At 47.2% G+C, this 16,857-nt stretch overlaps 1 protein-coding gene across 7 annotated transcripts in view; it reads right to left on the reverse strand.

Annotated features, from left to right (window-relative positions):
- Positions 1-16,857, reverse strand: part of LOC309346037 (mitochondrial peptide methionine sulfoxide reductase-like) — a 43,450-nt gene that overhangs the window by 15,784 nt on the left and 10,809 nt on the right. For 4 of the 7 annotated variants that reach the window (XM_081869678.1, XM_081869680.1, XM_081869677.1 and 1 more), the window contains 3 exons: positions 11,915-11,983; positions 11,152-11,271; positions 4,028-4,132 (listed from right to left, as the gene is read on the reverse strand). In XM_081869678.1, coding sequence (XP_081725804.1) covers positions 4,028-4,132; positions 11,152-11,271; positions 11,915-11,983 — 294 coding nt within the window. The remainder of the gene's footprint in view (positions 1-4,027; positions 4,133-11,151; positions 11,272-11,914; positions 11,984-16,857) is intronic. The other 3 variants (XM_081869682.1, XM_081869679.1, XM_081869683.1) reach the window with 2 other exon arrangements.

Below are 16,857 nucleotides of genomic sequence, written 5' to 3' on the forward strand. Positions count from 1 at the left end.
ATACCAGAAGTGGCGGGGGGGGGGGGGGGAGTTGCTTCCTGCAGGCATCTGGTTGGACACTGTGAGAAGACGCTGCTGAGCAAGACTGGCCTTTGGCTTGATCCAGCACAGCTCTTATTATGTAACAATGGTATTCCTGGCGTGTGCTTATAGCTCTGGACTAAGGAGCTGGGCTCGCTCCTACAAAACAGCTTCCATGAGGGAGGAAGAAGCCATCAGCTGGCAGTTTGCTTGGACCAGTGTTGCCATTTCCAGGATGCTACTGCACAAATCTGCCTAGGCAAGCGAGGTAAACCCACAGGGATTAGCCTGACTTTGATTTCACTGGTTGCCATTACATTCCCAGGCCAAATTCAAGGTGCTGTCTTAACACAGCATGAGGGCCCAATATCCTATGGAGAGTTTCTCTCCATATAAGCTATCCAGGCCCTAAGGTCATCCATGGACACCAGGCATCCTGGGTACCGCCCAAGGCTGGTGGTGGTGGGGACACAGCATGTGTGTGAGACACACAGTGGGATGAGGACTGAAGGGGCCTGTCTCACCCTCCAAAAGGCCCACCAGAGCCTGCTGCTGCTATAAGAGGGCCCGCCGGGGCCCGCCTGGCTGTGGAATATCGAGAGAGCCTGGACTCCACATTGAAACTATCCTCCAGGTACCGTTCATGCTGAGATCTGGGGGGTGGCAAAAGCAGAGGGGTCTTTTCAGTAGTAGCCCCATGCTTGTGGAATGCTCTCCTTAAAGAGGATCGCTGGGCACCCACTTTGCAATTCTTTTTGGCACCAAACAAAGCCATTTCTTTTCTTCCAGACATTTAAGCTGCCAACATTTTTTAAAAAATCAGCTGGTACTTTAATTGGGTCAGCTAATCTGATGCAGTTTTTCAAGGAGAAGATTTTATTTGCTGAATTATGATGATGGGTTGCAGATGTATTTGAATGTTTTTACTTGTTTTAGTTTTAAATGAGCATCAACAGCGTCCTAGGCCTCATGGCCAAGGATTTATTAAGGCATGTCTTAAGGGACACATCAGTCATTCTTATGCCGACGGCTGCTTGAAGAATTCATTTTTTGCAAATCCTGATACTGCACAAAAAAGTGACCTCATTTGCACTTCCTAAACTAATGCGTGGATCAGAATGTAGCTTTTTTGGGCAAGTGGGAATTTCATACTGCTCTGAATTTTGCAAGGCAATTCTTAACTCAAAAAAACATAGCAAAATGACTTCAAATGTGACATAAAATACATTCAAAAATATGTGTTTAAATGCAGGCTTTGTGAGAATCACAGATAAACATGGAAGCCTGAAACCCTGGAGAGCTGCTGCCTCTCAGTGTAGAGCAGTGTTCTGCAACCTTAGTTGAGATTCCTATGTTTGCAGGGGGTTGAATTAAATGACCCTCAGGGTCCCTTCCAACTCTACAATGCTACAATTCTAACCTTGGGTCCCTAGATGTGGGCAGACTACAATTCCCATCACCCACAGTCTGCTTAGCGCAATGGTAAATAAAGGATGATGGGAACTGTAGTCCACCCACACTGGGTACCCCGAGATTGAAAAACACCGGTGTAGTCAATTCTGAGCTAGATGGACCAATGGTCTAATTCCGTATAAGGCAGCTTCCTAAGTTCCCTGATGAATCAGCAAAGCTGGAGGCAGTGTTTCCTAGTGGTTAGGTGGTGGACAGGTGTCACAAGGGACCATTATGAGATGCCGGGGTGGGGAGTAACCTTCTCCAAACTTGCAAAGTCCAACACTGGCTCTGTCTGAGTTCAAACCTGTCTTCCCCCGTAATAAGCTGTGAGCTTTGTCATGTCATATGCTCGTATCATCATATCGTTGGGGGTACTCAAAGGTATGTAGTACCAGCACCCCCCCAAAAAAGTTAAAAGTGTGGCACTTACTGTAACAACAACAAAAAGCACCGTATATGTGTGTGTATACATATTAATGCATATATGTGTCTGTGTGTGCACACACACGCACTGATCTCCTTGGGGAGGAAGAGCGGGATATAAATGGTTTTTAAAAAATAAATAAAGCCATCGACGCAGACGCAACTCATTAAAGCACCCACACGCAATTACAAACCCAGAGGAGTGCCCTGCCGGTGACACAGAGAGAATGCTAATCTCCTCATTAAAATTACACTTCATTACAAAAAAAAAAAAAAAGGCTCAGCCTTCCCCAAGCCTCTAACCCTTCCCCCTATCCCTTGCTGTCACTCAGTGTTGACGTGAGGCGGGTTTCAAACAGGCCTCCCCCCCACACCTCCTGGTTATTAAACACACACGGAGGGAGGAGGGAGCGAGAGAACATTAAAAGTCCCCATTGCCCTCTTCTTTGCAACTGATCTCCCTTCTCCTTCCATGGCCCCCTCCCTTCAACATCCTCACCATTCCCCACCCATGTGTTGGGGGGGGGGGGAGACTGGAAGGCACTTAAAGAGACAACTACCTTAAAAGCAGAAGGTTGAACATGGAGGCAGCCTGACAAGCGTAGCTATAGGATTGCGAACAAAACCAAAACCAAACACAGCCGCCCCTTAGAAGAGGCATTAGCAAAACCTCTCTGGGTGAAGAGCTTTGCATGTCCTCTGCATGAAGTTACCTGGGCAAACTGCTGTGTGCTCTTCTGTGGCTCGGCCCAGCGTTTCCCAAGGATTTAGCATCGATAGCCTGACTCAAGGGGACGGAGGTGGAGTTCCCAGGCAGTGCCCAACCAGACTCTGCCCAGATCCAGACCCCCACAGTATCCGCAAGCTTTGCCGCATCACGTGTCCTCCTGCTAGCAAGAGCCAAGAAAGCTGAGGAACACAGGGAGTTGCCATAGACCGGGTCAAATCGTTTGTACTTCTAACCCAACTAGTGTCTGGTTTGACAGACAGCTTCTCTCCAGGGTCTCAGGTAAGGATGCTTGAGGAATCTACGAGTGCTATAGAACCCTCATGCACACCAACCTGTTCTGCTCCTACCCAGACAAATGAGCAAACCACGATGCAACTATCCGTCGCATCTCCCGAATTCTGGAATGAGAGTTCTCCCTTCAAAAAGGAAAAAAAGCCCACACATAGCAAAATGCATTTTAAAATGTGTGATCTTAGGGTGAAACAAAGCTGCGCAATATATAAGGATACACATTTAAATATGCATTTTGATAATAAAATACGTAAATACTACTTAAAATGAAAAATTAAGTGGGAATATCCATGCAGGTCTTCTTTTAGAGGGGGAGGAAATCACAGATGAGTGGAGCAGAACAGACTTAATGACTTAACACATGCAGAATTGACATATGTCAGAAATAGATTACTCCATCCCTCCTTTGTCTCGGGTAGAGGTCTTTCACATCACCCGATTCTTCTAAGTGGAGATGTCGAGGGTCAAACCAGGGACAATGGGTGTGCTCTACTACTAAACCATGGTCTCTCCCCCTTAAGCCAGGGTTAGGACATCTTCATCAGCTCCATGCCATTCTAGGCACAATGCTCTATTTGGCTTGGGAGCAAGGTATGCTGAAAGATCTGCCCTCTCCCACATGAAGCCAACTATTCCTTAAGTCCCTGCTTTGGCTGCCCCCACCCTGAGGTTAGGCGAGTGGCAACCAGTGACGGGGCCTGCTCTGTGGTGGCACCCTACTTAGAAAAATGGCTTACTTAGCACAGCCATTGGTCACGGTTGATGGGAACTGTAGCCTAGCAACTTCTGGAGGGCCACAGGTTCCCTCCAACATTACTAGATTACTGTCCCAGCTTCCCCCTTCATGGTGCTGGGACAGCAAATAACTACAGACCACTGAGATTCTTGCAGATCTAGAAATGGAAAGTCTGTACCTCTGTGACAAGAGCACAGGCTTTGCCCATAAAAGGCTCCAGGTTCAATCCCAGGGATCTCCAGGTTGGGCTGAGAAATGTTCCTGCTGGAAATTGTTGCATGCTGATGTTGGTGATGGTACACAATTCTGGCACTGAGTTGGGGAAAGTTAGAGCTCTCATTCATTCCCTTTCCTCCGACATGAGACGTTACCTTGGGTTGGATCGTGGTTCTCCCAGAAAAACCTGAGAAGGTCCTCATAGCTGATGATCTGTGGGTCAAACACAACTCTGACCACTTCCGAATGTCCTGTCATCCCTGGGAATGAAGAAGGTGGAGGAATAGATTGTTATTCCATAAACCTGAAAATTCTATTGCTCCTTTGGATTAGCAGAGTGGCTTGTTGTAAACACCGTTCCAAGGAGGGATTGCTGTAGTGCCCATCAGCTGATTGGTGCTTACAACTAGCCTGTTTTGGGCAGGGATCAGCTGCGCTACAGAATTCCAAGTTGGGAAGTCTGGCCTGTGGGCCCAAACACCTGATATCTGCCCCTAGTGGCTGACCAGAGCTTACAGCAAGGCCGCTGGGATCAGCACGAAGAAGCATGAACGTGCAAGCATGCACATTTAGAAAATAGCTGCTTTGCTCTTCCCTTTGTCCAGCTGCCACCATGATACCGACAGCTATACTATGGTTTGGCTTAGCTTCATATCTGAACTTAGGCTCACGGTTCTCCAAAAAACAAACCATGAGAAGCAAGCCAAGGACAAGTCTCGGTTACAGCTTGTGATGCGTTTGGAGCAAGACAAACCACGAACCTGGGTTTGGGCGTGACACTAAGCCAAACCATAGCTTAGCTCTCAACAGCATGGCAGCAGCATAGTTTGGCTTAACGCTACGCAAGATCCAGACCAGCGAAGGCAATATGGCCATTGTGCTCAGGTCCAGCTTGCCCGCTTCCCACAGGCACCCAACTGGCCACTGTGTGAACACGATGCTGGACTAGATGGGCCACTGGCCTGATCCAGCAGGGCCTCCTTCTTCTCCTGCTATGCCTGCGTATAGGACTGCATCTGCATTATGCGGAGTAAGCCTCACCGAACTGTTTTATGATCTGCATTATGTTTTGCATCGCATTTCTGCATGCCACCCAGGTATTCTCCAAACTCCAAAACAAACAGTTGGCCAACCGATGGCTGAAAAAGCCCCCAAAGCAAAACAAATCCGCCTTAACAGTACTGAGCAGAATTTTATGCATGCGGGTGGATTAGGGAAGATAGAACCACGGCAGGCAACACTGCAAGGGTTAACCCAGAGCCTCCTTCCCTATTGGTAGTAGATGCAAAGTCGGGATGGGGATGGGGGAGAGCGGTGCTCACTACCGCAACACCTCCCCCAACCCAACAGGGCTGGAGATGCTTCTGGGGAGGCCATTTCCCTTGAGCAGTTTCCAGTTAATTTTGCTCAAGCAAACCTGCTGCCCCTCACACGGTAATTAAGAGGAAAAGGAGGGGCTGCCATGCAATGTGATGAGCGAGGCAGCCGAGCGAGCCACTAGCGCCTGCTGAGAGATGCCCTATATACTGGCGGATGGGGAGGAGCAGATGGGGAACAGCCACAGGCTCCTTCGCCCAGGATGCATTAAGGTGGGGATCACAAGCAGAAGGGAAGGGAAAAGCCTTCCCATCTCTATCCCTGCTCCCTGTCTTCTCCTGCTTGGCAGGCCAAGGTCTGCAGGCAGAGCAAGGAGTTGTGTGGCTCAGGGAGCAGCCATGCTAGCAAAACACCACTCCTCCCTCCAGCACACACACACAAAAAGTGTGTGTGTGTGTGTTGAGAATCACACTCCCCTGCGGCAGAGAGAGATTTGCAGCTGCAGCCTCAAAATAGGCCTGCATCTCGAAGCTGCTGCAGCGTGCCGATGCGCACAGCCGTGCATCTCTTGCCCTCTGCTGCAGCCAAGGAGGCACTGCAGAGCTGCACACCAGAATCCCTACACGGTTGGGCAAAACTTTTCCTCCAACAGCCTTGAAAGGCAAAAGCAGAAGGAGCATGGATAGGCACAAGGGTGGGGCGGGGGGAGCTGATGTCACCACTATGATCTGAAGCACAGCCACAGTTAAGCCACTTTTGCCTGCCTGGGTGTGCTGATTGAGCTTTGCTGCAAAACTACCTGTAGGTAAAAGATGAAGGAGAAGGTCCTACGGTACATTGCACTGGGGGCGCAGGGGGTAAAATAAACCACCGGGTTATGCCCTGACCATTTTGCAGTGGTAATAAAGAACTAGGCCAAACCCAGATTCTGGGACAGCCCTCCCTACTTTAGTAATCCAGTACTATTGCTCCTGGCATCGCCTGCCCATTCATTTGTTATCACTGCCAATTCACCCTCCGAGGCCCAGTCTATCCAGATGGAGAGGTCAAAGCAAGCAGAGGCCGCTTGCTGCTCTTGTCGTTGCTTGTACACCAGGAGAGGGCAGTCGAACAGGAATGTGGAGCAGAGGCAATGAAGACAGGACGTAGGGGGCTAAGCTGAGACAGCCCAGCTACCAGAGAGGGGCTTGCAAGGTGCCAACTCATGATGCCAACCCTCCTTGGGGCGACGAGATCATCTGGTTTGTGCATAGGCTGCATTCTGTAATAAGCCAGGTAGCAAAAGCAAGGAGGAAGAGCAGGTCTGTGAGGCCCTGGGTGGAAACAGGAGGACCCCTGTGGGGGTGGGGGTGGGCTTAAGCAGTTGCCCAACGAAGCCACCTCTGAACACTGACACTGACACTGAACACCTCTGAACACTGACACTGACTGTAAATATGGGCAAGGGAAATGATGCCAACTGACACAATACAGTATGGAATTTAACCATTTTCAGTTGCCATATGTCCTCTTTTCCCAGGACATGTCCTCTTTTTGGGGGGTGGAGTCGTTGCAGCAACCCATAGTTAACAGGAGAAGTCGGCAAATGTGTGCGCTTTTTTGCTCTTCAAAATATGGCAGCTTCTAGCCCAGGGATAGGAAACTGGTGCCCCTCTGTCATGTTACTCAACTCCTATCCGCCTCAGCTAGCGTAGTGTCAGGAATGGTGGGAGTTGTTTTCCAGCAACATCCAGGAGGCGGCCACAGGTTCCCCATATCTGAGTCCTAACCAAAAATGTGACATTTAATCCTGAGCTGGGGATTTTAACATCTGCACCAGTATTACTTAAGATCAGGCCTCGCTTCTCCTCCCCAGAGATGCCAAAGGATCTCCTAGTCTCCTTTCCTCCCAGATGGCACCCAGGGAGCACATACAGACTTAAATTTGAAAGAGCTGGACACTCTTCTCTCTCTCTCTCTCTCTCTCTCCCTCCCTCCCTCCCTCTCTCAAGATGCATCATCTCAGCCCAGTTAGGGAAGGGTTAAGCTCAGAGACAGGTTATAATTAGATGCATCTCTGCTACATTTACAGCCCAACACAGTATGTATGTATGGGGAGGATGAAGAGATAAGAGTCTGTTGCCTTCTTTTATCTGCAGCCAGCCAACCAGCAAGAGTCGACTGGGAAGGGTGTGTTCAGCAAGGCCGGGCAAAAGAGCTGCTACCCCAAATAGCCAAGCACAGCAATTGTAAACAAGACTACCGTTTCATTAGGAGGGCAAGAGATAAGGACAGCCCTGCTGGATCAGCCCAGCTCTAGACCATCCTGTTCTCACTGTGACCAACTAGATGCCGATGGGGATGCAGCAAGCAGGACCGGAGGGCAGCAGCTCCCTCCCCACTTCTGACACCAAGTGACTGAGATTCCTATTTGTCCCTCTGCCAGGGGAGACAGAACACAACCATTGTGTGTAGGAGCCACAGAGAGCCTCATCCTCCATTTGTCTAATCCTCTCGTTCTTTAAGTTAAATAAAAATAAAACAAAAATGGTAAAAAAAAATGACAGAACAACACAAAAAGGACTTACAACAAAAAACAGAACTTTTAATAGAAAAACGGTGAAATACTTAGGGGTATGGTTGACAGCAAAGAATATAAATATCTTTGAACACAACTATATAACCACTTGGAAAGAAAATAAAAGAAATTTGGAGTTATGGGGGAGGATGAACGTATCATTGTGGGGAAGGATATCAGTAATAAAAATGAATGTATTGCCAAGAATGTTATTTCTATTCCAGTCGATTCCAGTAATCAGTGGAGCAGGATTACTGAGCCTGGCTTTGGCTGGGGAGGGTGGGATATAAATAAAATTTTATTATTATTATTATTATTCAAACAATGGCAGAAAGATATTTCAAAATTTATCTGGCAGGGGAAGAAACCAAGGATAAAATTTAAATTGTTAACAGATACTAAGGAAAAGGAGGTGGCTTTTCCCTGCCAGACTTGTGATTATACTATGAGGTGTCCTGTATTTGCTGGCTTCAGGAGTGGATTGTTCTAAAAATGGTTCTAAGCTGCCCAAATTTGGTGGTCGTCGCCACAACCTCTCATGGGAGGGAATTCCATAAATCTATGGAGAAGTACTTTCAACATTCTTCTGCTATTCAGCTTCCCTGGATGCCCTGAGAAGCCCACAAGGACCTGTGCACCACAGCACTCAATCCTCCTGCAGTTTCCAGCAGCTGCTATTCAGTCGCACATGACCTCCAAACATATCCATGAGGACTAGTAGCCACCGCAGTAGCATAGGAAGGGCTGTGTGGCACCCCAGGGCAGCACTTGAGGCTGCAGGGTGCCTGAGCCGCTGTCTCCCTCCTGGGCACCCTCTGGGCTCAGCTCTGCCAAAAAAAGCAGTGCAGAGTATGGGTTTCCATGCTGGTGAACCATCGAAAGATGTGTTCTCCATAGATTTGCCCATGTTGTTGGTGGGCATCCCTGCCTCTTGGGGGAACAAACTCCATAGTTTATCTATGATAGGCAGGTTTGGTCAAGTCTATGGTCGGAACCGGAGAGAAAGAATCAAATTACATTTGTACAAAAATGGCTGCCAACCAGATAGCAGTAGCTGTGGGCAGAACTCTATCCAAAATCCAACGAATATTTATCGTTGGTTTACATGAAAATTTTGTCAGTCAGGCATTCACTCCGAGTCCTGCATGCCCCACTGTAATCTCTTCAAATTACTCCTTCCAGAGAGGGTGTGTGTGTGTGTGTGTGTGTGTGTGAGAGAGAGAGAGAGAGAGAGAGAGAGAGAGAGAGAGAGAGAGAGATCCTTAAGGAAAACCTGAGCATTATATCCCATCTTGATCAGAGGAGCGCTGTAAGCTGATGCCCATGTTACAGAAACCCAAATGGCCTCAGCTGAAAGTCTGGGCATTTAGTGTGGTCCACCCTTTGCTGTGGGAGACAACTTTAGCAGAGATTCAGGACCTATATTCCCTCTGGACTTTCAGGCATTTTTAAAAAGCATTTTTTAAAAAAGGAGATAGAAGAATTACACAACTTTTAGAAAACATCTGAAGGCAGCCCCATTCAGGGAAGTTTTTAATGTCTGACATAGTATTCTTTTTTATATTTTGCTGGAAACCGCCCACAGTGGCTGGGTAAACCCAGCCAGATGGGCAGGGTACAAATTAATAAAAATATTATTATTATTATTATTATTATTATTATTATTATTACTATTATTATGTCAATGGGCCTTTGCATCTGTTTAATTAGCCAGTCCCTTTAGTGGTTACTGTATTGCTTTAAACCGTGTTTTTAACACTGCGTCCCAAAAGTTTATAATATGGCAGCCTAGAAATACTTTCCCATAAATAAAATAATTAAAGCCCCTCCTTTTCCCAGCTGCATTGTGTTAATACCCAGAATGTAGACAACAGACGTGGATAATATTTCTTACAGACAGATAATCCCCTGTACCAGCACTCAAAATGTTTTCACAGATAAGCTGCAAAACCGTCTGTTCTGATTGATCCAGGTTGGGGATGTTGCGGACGGCGGGGGGGATTAACTTCACCAATAAATGCATTGGCGTGCCGAGGGGAAAATGGGGCAGCCACATCCTGCACTGATATTACTAAAAGGGTAGTGCTATCTCTCATTAACAGCGGGGGGCCCTCACACCCTTCCACAGCTGCTCCAGATTCTGATGGGGAGGCCCAGGCGACCTCCCTTTACAAAGCCAAACACGTGAGTTGATGCTAATGTTTCGGAAGAAGGGCACCTCAACAACTTCTTCTCTCCAGCAGGACTAGCCAATGAGGTGCACTCCTGACATTCCTAGTTTCCCATCAGGACAAACAGTCAGGCATGATAGAAGTTATCATCCAAGAATGTCCTCTTTGTTAAAGCAGAGGTGGGGCAAAATATGGCCTTCCAGATGTTGTTGAACCACAGCTCCCATCAACCCTGGCCATTGGCTGTGCTACCTTGGAGCTGATGGAAGTTGAGAGTCCCAACAACTCTAGAGGTCCCCACCTCTACTTTTGAGTCCAAAGCCTGTTCTTAGCAGATTGGTATTCTTGCCTGGTTGACCTCTGTAATGTAGAAGTGTCCCAGGCGACTGGTTTTCCAATAGGCTGGAGATGGGGCTCCAGTCTTCTGGGTACCAAACTGTCATGGAATTGTAGGGTTGGAAAGGACCCAGAGGGTCACCAAGTTCAATGCAGGAATATCAAATAGATCAGGCACCCCCAACCTGTGGCCCTCCAGATGTTTTGGCCTACTACTCCCATGATCCCTAGCTAACAGGACCAGTGGTCAGGGATGATGGGAATTGTAGTCCAAAACATCTGGAGGGCTGAAGGTTGGGGATGCCTGAACTAGATCATGCGTGAGTGATGGCCATCCAACCACTGCTTAAAAACCTCAGAGGAAGTACAGCCTGCCACTTCTTGTGGGCTCCGGAACCAGAATTAAGTACGTCAGACATGCAAACATATGCTAGTTTTATCTTCCTTAGATACCTTGCCCAATGGAATGAGAGGTGGGTGGCTGCTAGGAAAGCAGCCTTTTTGTCGGCATCTTGCTTACACAATGCCTTCCCCAGAAAGGCTTGCCTGGCAGTGGGGAACCTGTGGCCCTGCAGCTATTTCTGGACAACAACTCTCATCTTCCATTGGCCATGCTGGCTGGCGATGATGGGAGCTGCAGTCCAACAATGTTTGGTGGGCCACAAGATCTAGAGTCCCCTGCTTTAGAGTCTCAGACATCAATTGCTTTTGTTTGATTTTCTCATTGCAAACAGTTGAAAGCCTGTAAATTTTGATAATAACCCAATTTGCAATGGGGGTTGAATAATTTCGATTGCAGCTGCATGTTGGGATGTTACCTCACAGGTTAACTAGGCAAGAAGATCATAACCAAAACCCTCCACAAGGACTAAGAGAGGTGGGGAGAAAAACCACTCACCACTGCGGACTTCCTTGTAGGTAGGATTGAGGGTAAACCCTCCTGAGAAGCCCACCTGGGTGGAGAAGACACCCGGCAGCTTCCAGAACATTCTCTCCGCTCCCCAGAAACACCCCATGCCTGGGTAGAAAAAGAGGTAGGAGAAAACCCAAACGTTATGAAAAGGCTGCAGAAAGAATTCTTGGATTTTTGAATTGTTTCAGCATTTTATCACTGCTATGAAGGGTGTGTGCTGATGTTTCCTCGCCCCAGGCAATGTGTCCACTGAATATGCAGAAGGGGGTGGGACCATGTCTCTTGGCTCCATCCCAACCATGGCAGATTCAATGTCAGGGATGGGGAGGGGGTCAATACACATAAGGCTCCTTTCAAACTAGCGCCAACACCTAGGGGCAGAGGAAGTGGGCAGGGCCAGTGAGCATGCTTCATGCATTCAGCGAACACACCACGGCTGTCTCAGGTCACACCTACACAATAAATTTAAAGGACTCTTATGCCCCTTTGAAAAGTCATGGCTTTCCCCCAAAGAAACTGGGGCAAGTATCACAGATTATGGGTGTGAAGAACTGAGACTGCGAGGGTAAGCTACAGTTCTCTTTGCAGGGAAATCATAGCTGTCCATCGGTGGGCCAAATGATTTCTGGATTCATTTCATTACTTTCTGTTCTAGGGCAAGATTTGAGGACAGCCAGTACTGAAACCCAACGGGGGCGGAGAGAAATTGTACTCAAACCTGGCCACGAAACAAGAACCAGTCACGTACCAAATATTGCCATCTGCATTCCTTCCGGGAATGGCGGGTACATTGGATTTTTGTTGACGGCATGGCTGGCTGGCAGGGGGAAAGAGAAAGAGATGTGAAAATCTCCTCACTAAGTCTCCAGGAGCTGGGTCGTAACAAGGATCACAAAACAGTGCAGTGGGGCTTACACCGCTGAGACGGCACACTGCAATCCTATACACAGGGGTAGCAAATGGTGCTGACCTTTAAAGCTCTAAATGGCCTCGGCCCAGTATACCTGAAGGAGCATCTCCACCCCCATCCTTCAGCCCGGACACTGAGGTTCAGCTCCGAGGGCCTTCTGGTTGTTCTCTCACTGTGAGGTTACAGGGAACCAGACAGAGGGCCTTCTCAGTAGTGGCTCCCACCCTGTGGAACGCCTTCCCATCAAATGTCAAGGAAATAAACAGCTATCTAACTTTTTGAAGACATCTGAAGGCAGTCCTATTTAGGGAAGTTTTATTTTTTGATGTTTATTGTGTTTTTAATATTCTGTTGGGAGCCGCCCAGAGTGGCTGGGGAGGCCCAGAAAGATGGGCGGGGTATAAGTTGTTGTTGTTGTTGTTGTTGTTGTTGTTGTTGTTGTTGTTGTTGTTGTTGTTGTTTCCTGCTCTCTCCAGCTCACAACAGTCCCAGACAGCATGGACCATGATCAGTGTTGATTGGAACTTTATTCTGACAACATCTGGAAGGTATCACCTTGGCTATCCTTGTGGTATACACCTACTGTCATAGAATCATATGTTTGGAAGGGATCTTGAGGGTCATCTATTCCAATCCGCTTTGCCAGTTCAAGATCTGCCATGCAGGAACATAAAAAGAGACTGCTGGGCCAGGCCAAAGGCTCACCAACAGCAGAGCCTTATCCTCCATGGATGTATCTCTTACTATTGTTATTATTCCTTTTCTTGTGGACCAGCAAGATTTCTTTTACATTGAGTGCTTGGCATCTCCCCAGTTCCCTTTCCAATTTTTGAAATTTCTATTTATTAAATTTCTATACCACCCTTCATCCAAGGATCACTGTCTGTCAGAACACTGGAATGTGGGGGAACCTCTTTAAATAGTCACAAGCTCTTCCCAAAGAATTCTGGAAGCTGTACTTCATTACGGGGCTGAGACGAGCTAGGAGACCCCTGTTCTCCCTCCCAGAGCTACAGTCCCCAGAATGGTTTAGCCATCGATCCTTTTTTTCACAGGGAACTCTGAGAACTGTAGCTCTGTGAAGGAAATAGGTATCTCCTAACAACTCTCAGCACCTTTAACAAACTGGAGAGAATTCTTTGGTGGAAGTCATATCCAGACCATAATGTTTAAAGCAATCTAATAACACTTTAACAGTCACGGCTCCCCATTCCTCCCCCCCCCCCGAAAAAGAATAATCCTGGGAACCGTTAAGGATGGTGGGAATTGTAGCTCTGCGAGAGACTATCTAAGCACCCTTAACAAACTGCAACTTTTTGCCTGCCTATTTCCCACCCCCCCTATTCCAACCAGAAAAGAGACCCACCCCCATTATTACAACAATTTGGTATTTGGTTGATAGGATGACAAGAATATTGTTAAGTACTATAACACTGGCACGGTTAGGTGCTTTCTGAGGTTGAGAGGCCATCAGAGGGCTCACTGCTGACCCAAGATGCTGAGTCCATCTCTCATTAGCAGCAGGAGAAAGAAGGGTGCAAGAGTCAATCTCCTCTTCCTCCACCAGGCATCTCTCCCCTGCGGCAATGGGCACTCACACCCACCCACCCACCCACTGGCCAAGAAATCACTGCAGAGGTTTCTGGGATGAGCAAATAGATCAATTTGAGTTCCTCTTTTTTCCAGCCCTAAGTTCAGTTTTCCAAAAAATTTTCCATTTCAGTTTGCAAAAGACTAAAATATGAATACGGTAATGGCCTCATTGCAATTCATTTGCATTTCTTGCAATTTCTCCAAATATACACATTGCCCCCCCCCATCCACCAAAAAGAGCTTTCTCCAATATTTTGTATGTTACTTTCACTTGTACATGAATTTATATGCACACTTCGTCTATGCTGGAGAACTGCATTGCAAAACTAGGAGAAGCACAGATTTTGAAGGATTTTGGAAAAATGCAAAGCAGGTAGGTCCAACTTTTAATGCAAACTGAATCAAATTTCTCCTCCCACCCATCACTAAACAGTGGTACCTTGGTTTACAACCATAATCTGTTCTGGTGGTCCGGTTGTAAAGCATAATAGGTTGTCACCCAAGGTGCACTTTCGCCAATGGGGCCTCCCCCCCCCCCGCAAAATGGGTTATGATCCAAAAAAAGGGACACACACTTCTGGGTTTGACGTGGTTGTAATCCAAAACAGTTGTAATCCAAAGCAACCCTCTGCAATGCAAGTAACTAAACAAAAACTCTCCCGAAGCAATTCAGAGGTACACTGCCTCTGATGCAGGTCGTGAAAAACAGCCATCATGGCTAGTAGCCATTGAAGGCCTTATCCTTCATGAATTTGTCTAATCACCTTTCAAAAGTTGGTGGTTGGCACCTCTTGGCGAACGAATTCCATAGTTCTAACTACATGCACAAAAAATTCCAATACGTAATAAGTTTTTCTTTCATTTTGTCAACTTCTCACCCCGTTTTCCATTGGGTTCTTTATTTCTCCCCCTTGCTGCACCCTATCTTCTCTCTCTTATACCGTAACAACAATACGACAATCTCCGATTCCTTCTGTTGCTTGTAGTTCAAATCCTGTTCGCGAATTCATCACGCTATAGTACAGTGGTACCTCGGGTTAGGTACTTAATTCGTTCCGGAGGTCCGTTCTTAGCCTGAAACTGTTCTTAACCTGAAGCACCACTTTAGCTAATGGGGCCTCCCGCTGCTGCTGCACTGATGCCACGCAATTTCTGTTCTCATCCTGAAGCAAAGTTCTTAACCCGAGGTACTATTTCTTGGTTAGCGGAGTCTGTAACCTGAAGCGTATGTAACCTGAAGCGTATGTAACCCGAGGTACCACTGTATTTTTTTAAATAATCCGAATTTTTCCAACGTTTGGTTTCATTGAATGTTACCGAGTTCTAGTCCAGGCAACTCGCAGTTTAGGCGCATTGGAATGATGAGCAATCATGCACACAGCGCCGAACCCTGAAGTAGCCCCCAAACATCACAAAAACGTCATACAAAGGGGCAAAGCGGGCTTATGTGCACTCTGCCAATGCGTGCAGGGCTCCAGGATGGAACTTCCACGCAAAACGAGTATTACATGTGTACCTGAAGGAGCATCTCCACCTCCATTGTTCTGCCCGGACACTGAGGTCCAGCGCCTCACTGCGAGAAGCCAAGTTACTGGGAACCAGGCAGAGGGCCTTCTCGGTAGTGGCACCCACCCTGTGGAACACCCTCCCACCAGATCTCAAAGAGAAGAACAACTACCAGACTTTTAGAAGACATCTGAAGGCAGCCCTGTTTAGGGAAGCCTTTAATGTTTAACAGACCACTGTATTTTAATATTTTGTTGGAAACTGCCCAGAGTGGCTGGGGAAACCCAGCTAGATGGGCGGGGTATAAATAATAAATTATTATTATTATTATATTATTATTATTATAATGAAAAAAGGAGAACAACCTCTCCAGATGAACTTTCTCCACACTGCATCATTTAATAAACCTGTATCATTTCCTCTCTCACTTGCTTTTTCTCTAATCCACTGGTTCTTAAACTCTTTCCGCCCCCTTGGTTCCATCATCTCATCCCTGGTACCCCTTACCCTACCCTATAAAAACCATGATTCAGAATAAAAACTTCCACAGCCCACTAAGTATGATAATAACACAACAGGCAGCAATTAATTGCAGGCTTATTCAAAATCAAATCAAGACTATTCAACAAAATGGGTGAACCTGATCCCGGGATGCCAACCTTTCGAAGTCTGAAAGACTTTTACAGCTCTACCTCCTCCCTGCCACCCGCTTGCCTCTTAGCACTCCCCCACAACCCCCCAGAGGGTAGCAGCACCTACTTTGGGAACCACTGCTCTAAAGCAAAAAGCCCCAAACATTCCTTAAAAGGGGGTTGTCAGCAGGAAGGGGACTGGCAGCAAGTTGAACAAGGATGCAGGTCCCAATACCAAGCGCCTGGGTCAGACCACTCATGGAATAGAACCACAGAAAGACTAGGACTAGCTGCCTGAGAAACAGTTTCTATCCAAATGCGATTTTGGTTTTAAACGCAGTGTAAGGTATTCTCTATGGGAGTACATTGTATTTAATTATGGGGTATCAGAGTTTTTAGGGGGTTAACCAGGCTGGGATAGCTGGGATAGCAGGCTTGTTGGTTTTTGAATGTCTGATTTAGATTTTTTTCAATTTTGTCATTCTGTATGGGACTATGACAATAAACATTATCGTTTTATCGTATCGTATTATCGAATTGTAGACGTTGGAAGGAACCAAAATAGTCCAACCCCCCGCAATGCAGGAATCTTGCCCACAGCTCTCCCTAGGTGGGCTTGAACCACCAACCTTCTGGTTAATAGCCAGACGCACCGACCCACTGCACCACTGGGGAGCAATGATGTCAGAACAGTGCTGCGCAGCCCAAAAACTAGGCCTCCTGCTAATCTGAATCCACAGGCAAACATCAACATCTCTAGGGAATGCACACTCAAGTTATACACTCCCTCTATCACAGATTAAGGCTACAAAAGCCCAGGACTGGTTTCTCTCCTCACCTGCACTCCGCCCCAGTCCTGCTTCCGCTGCAGATCTCTATTTTAAGACTCTACCCAACAGCACGTGATCAATCAGCAGGAAGGCTTGCTTCATGAGCAGCTTCCAACCCCAACAGATGGAAGCAGGCTATGTTTATAGACGGCCTGGGACAGATCAGCCGAGTCCTGCCTTGGCTTTAGTGCTGCTTGCTGGGGCCTCCCGAGGTGAAGCG

This window comes from Podarcis erhardii, assembly GCF_964252035.2.
Source record: "Podarcis erhardii genome assembly, chromosome: 7".
Taxonomy (NCBI): domain Eukaryota; kingdom Metazoa; phylum Chordata; class Lepidosauria; order Squamata; family Lacertidae; genus Podarcis; species Podarcis erhardii.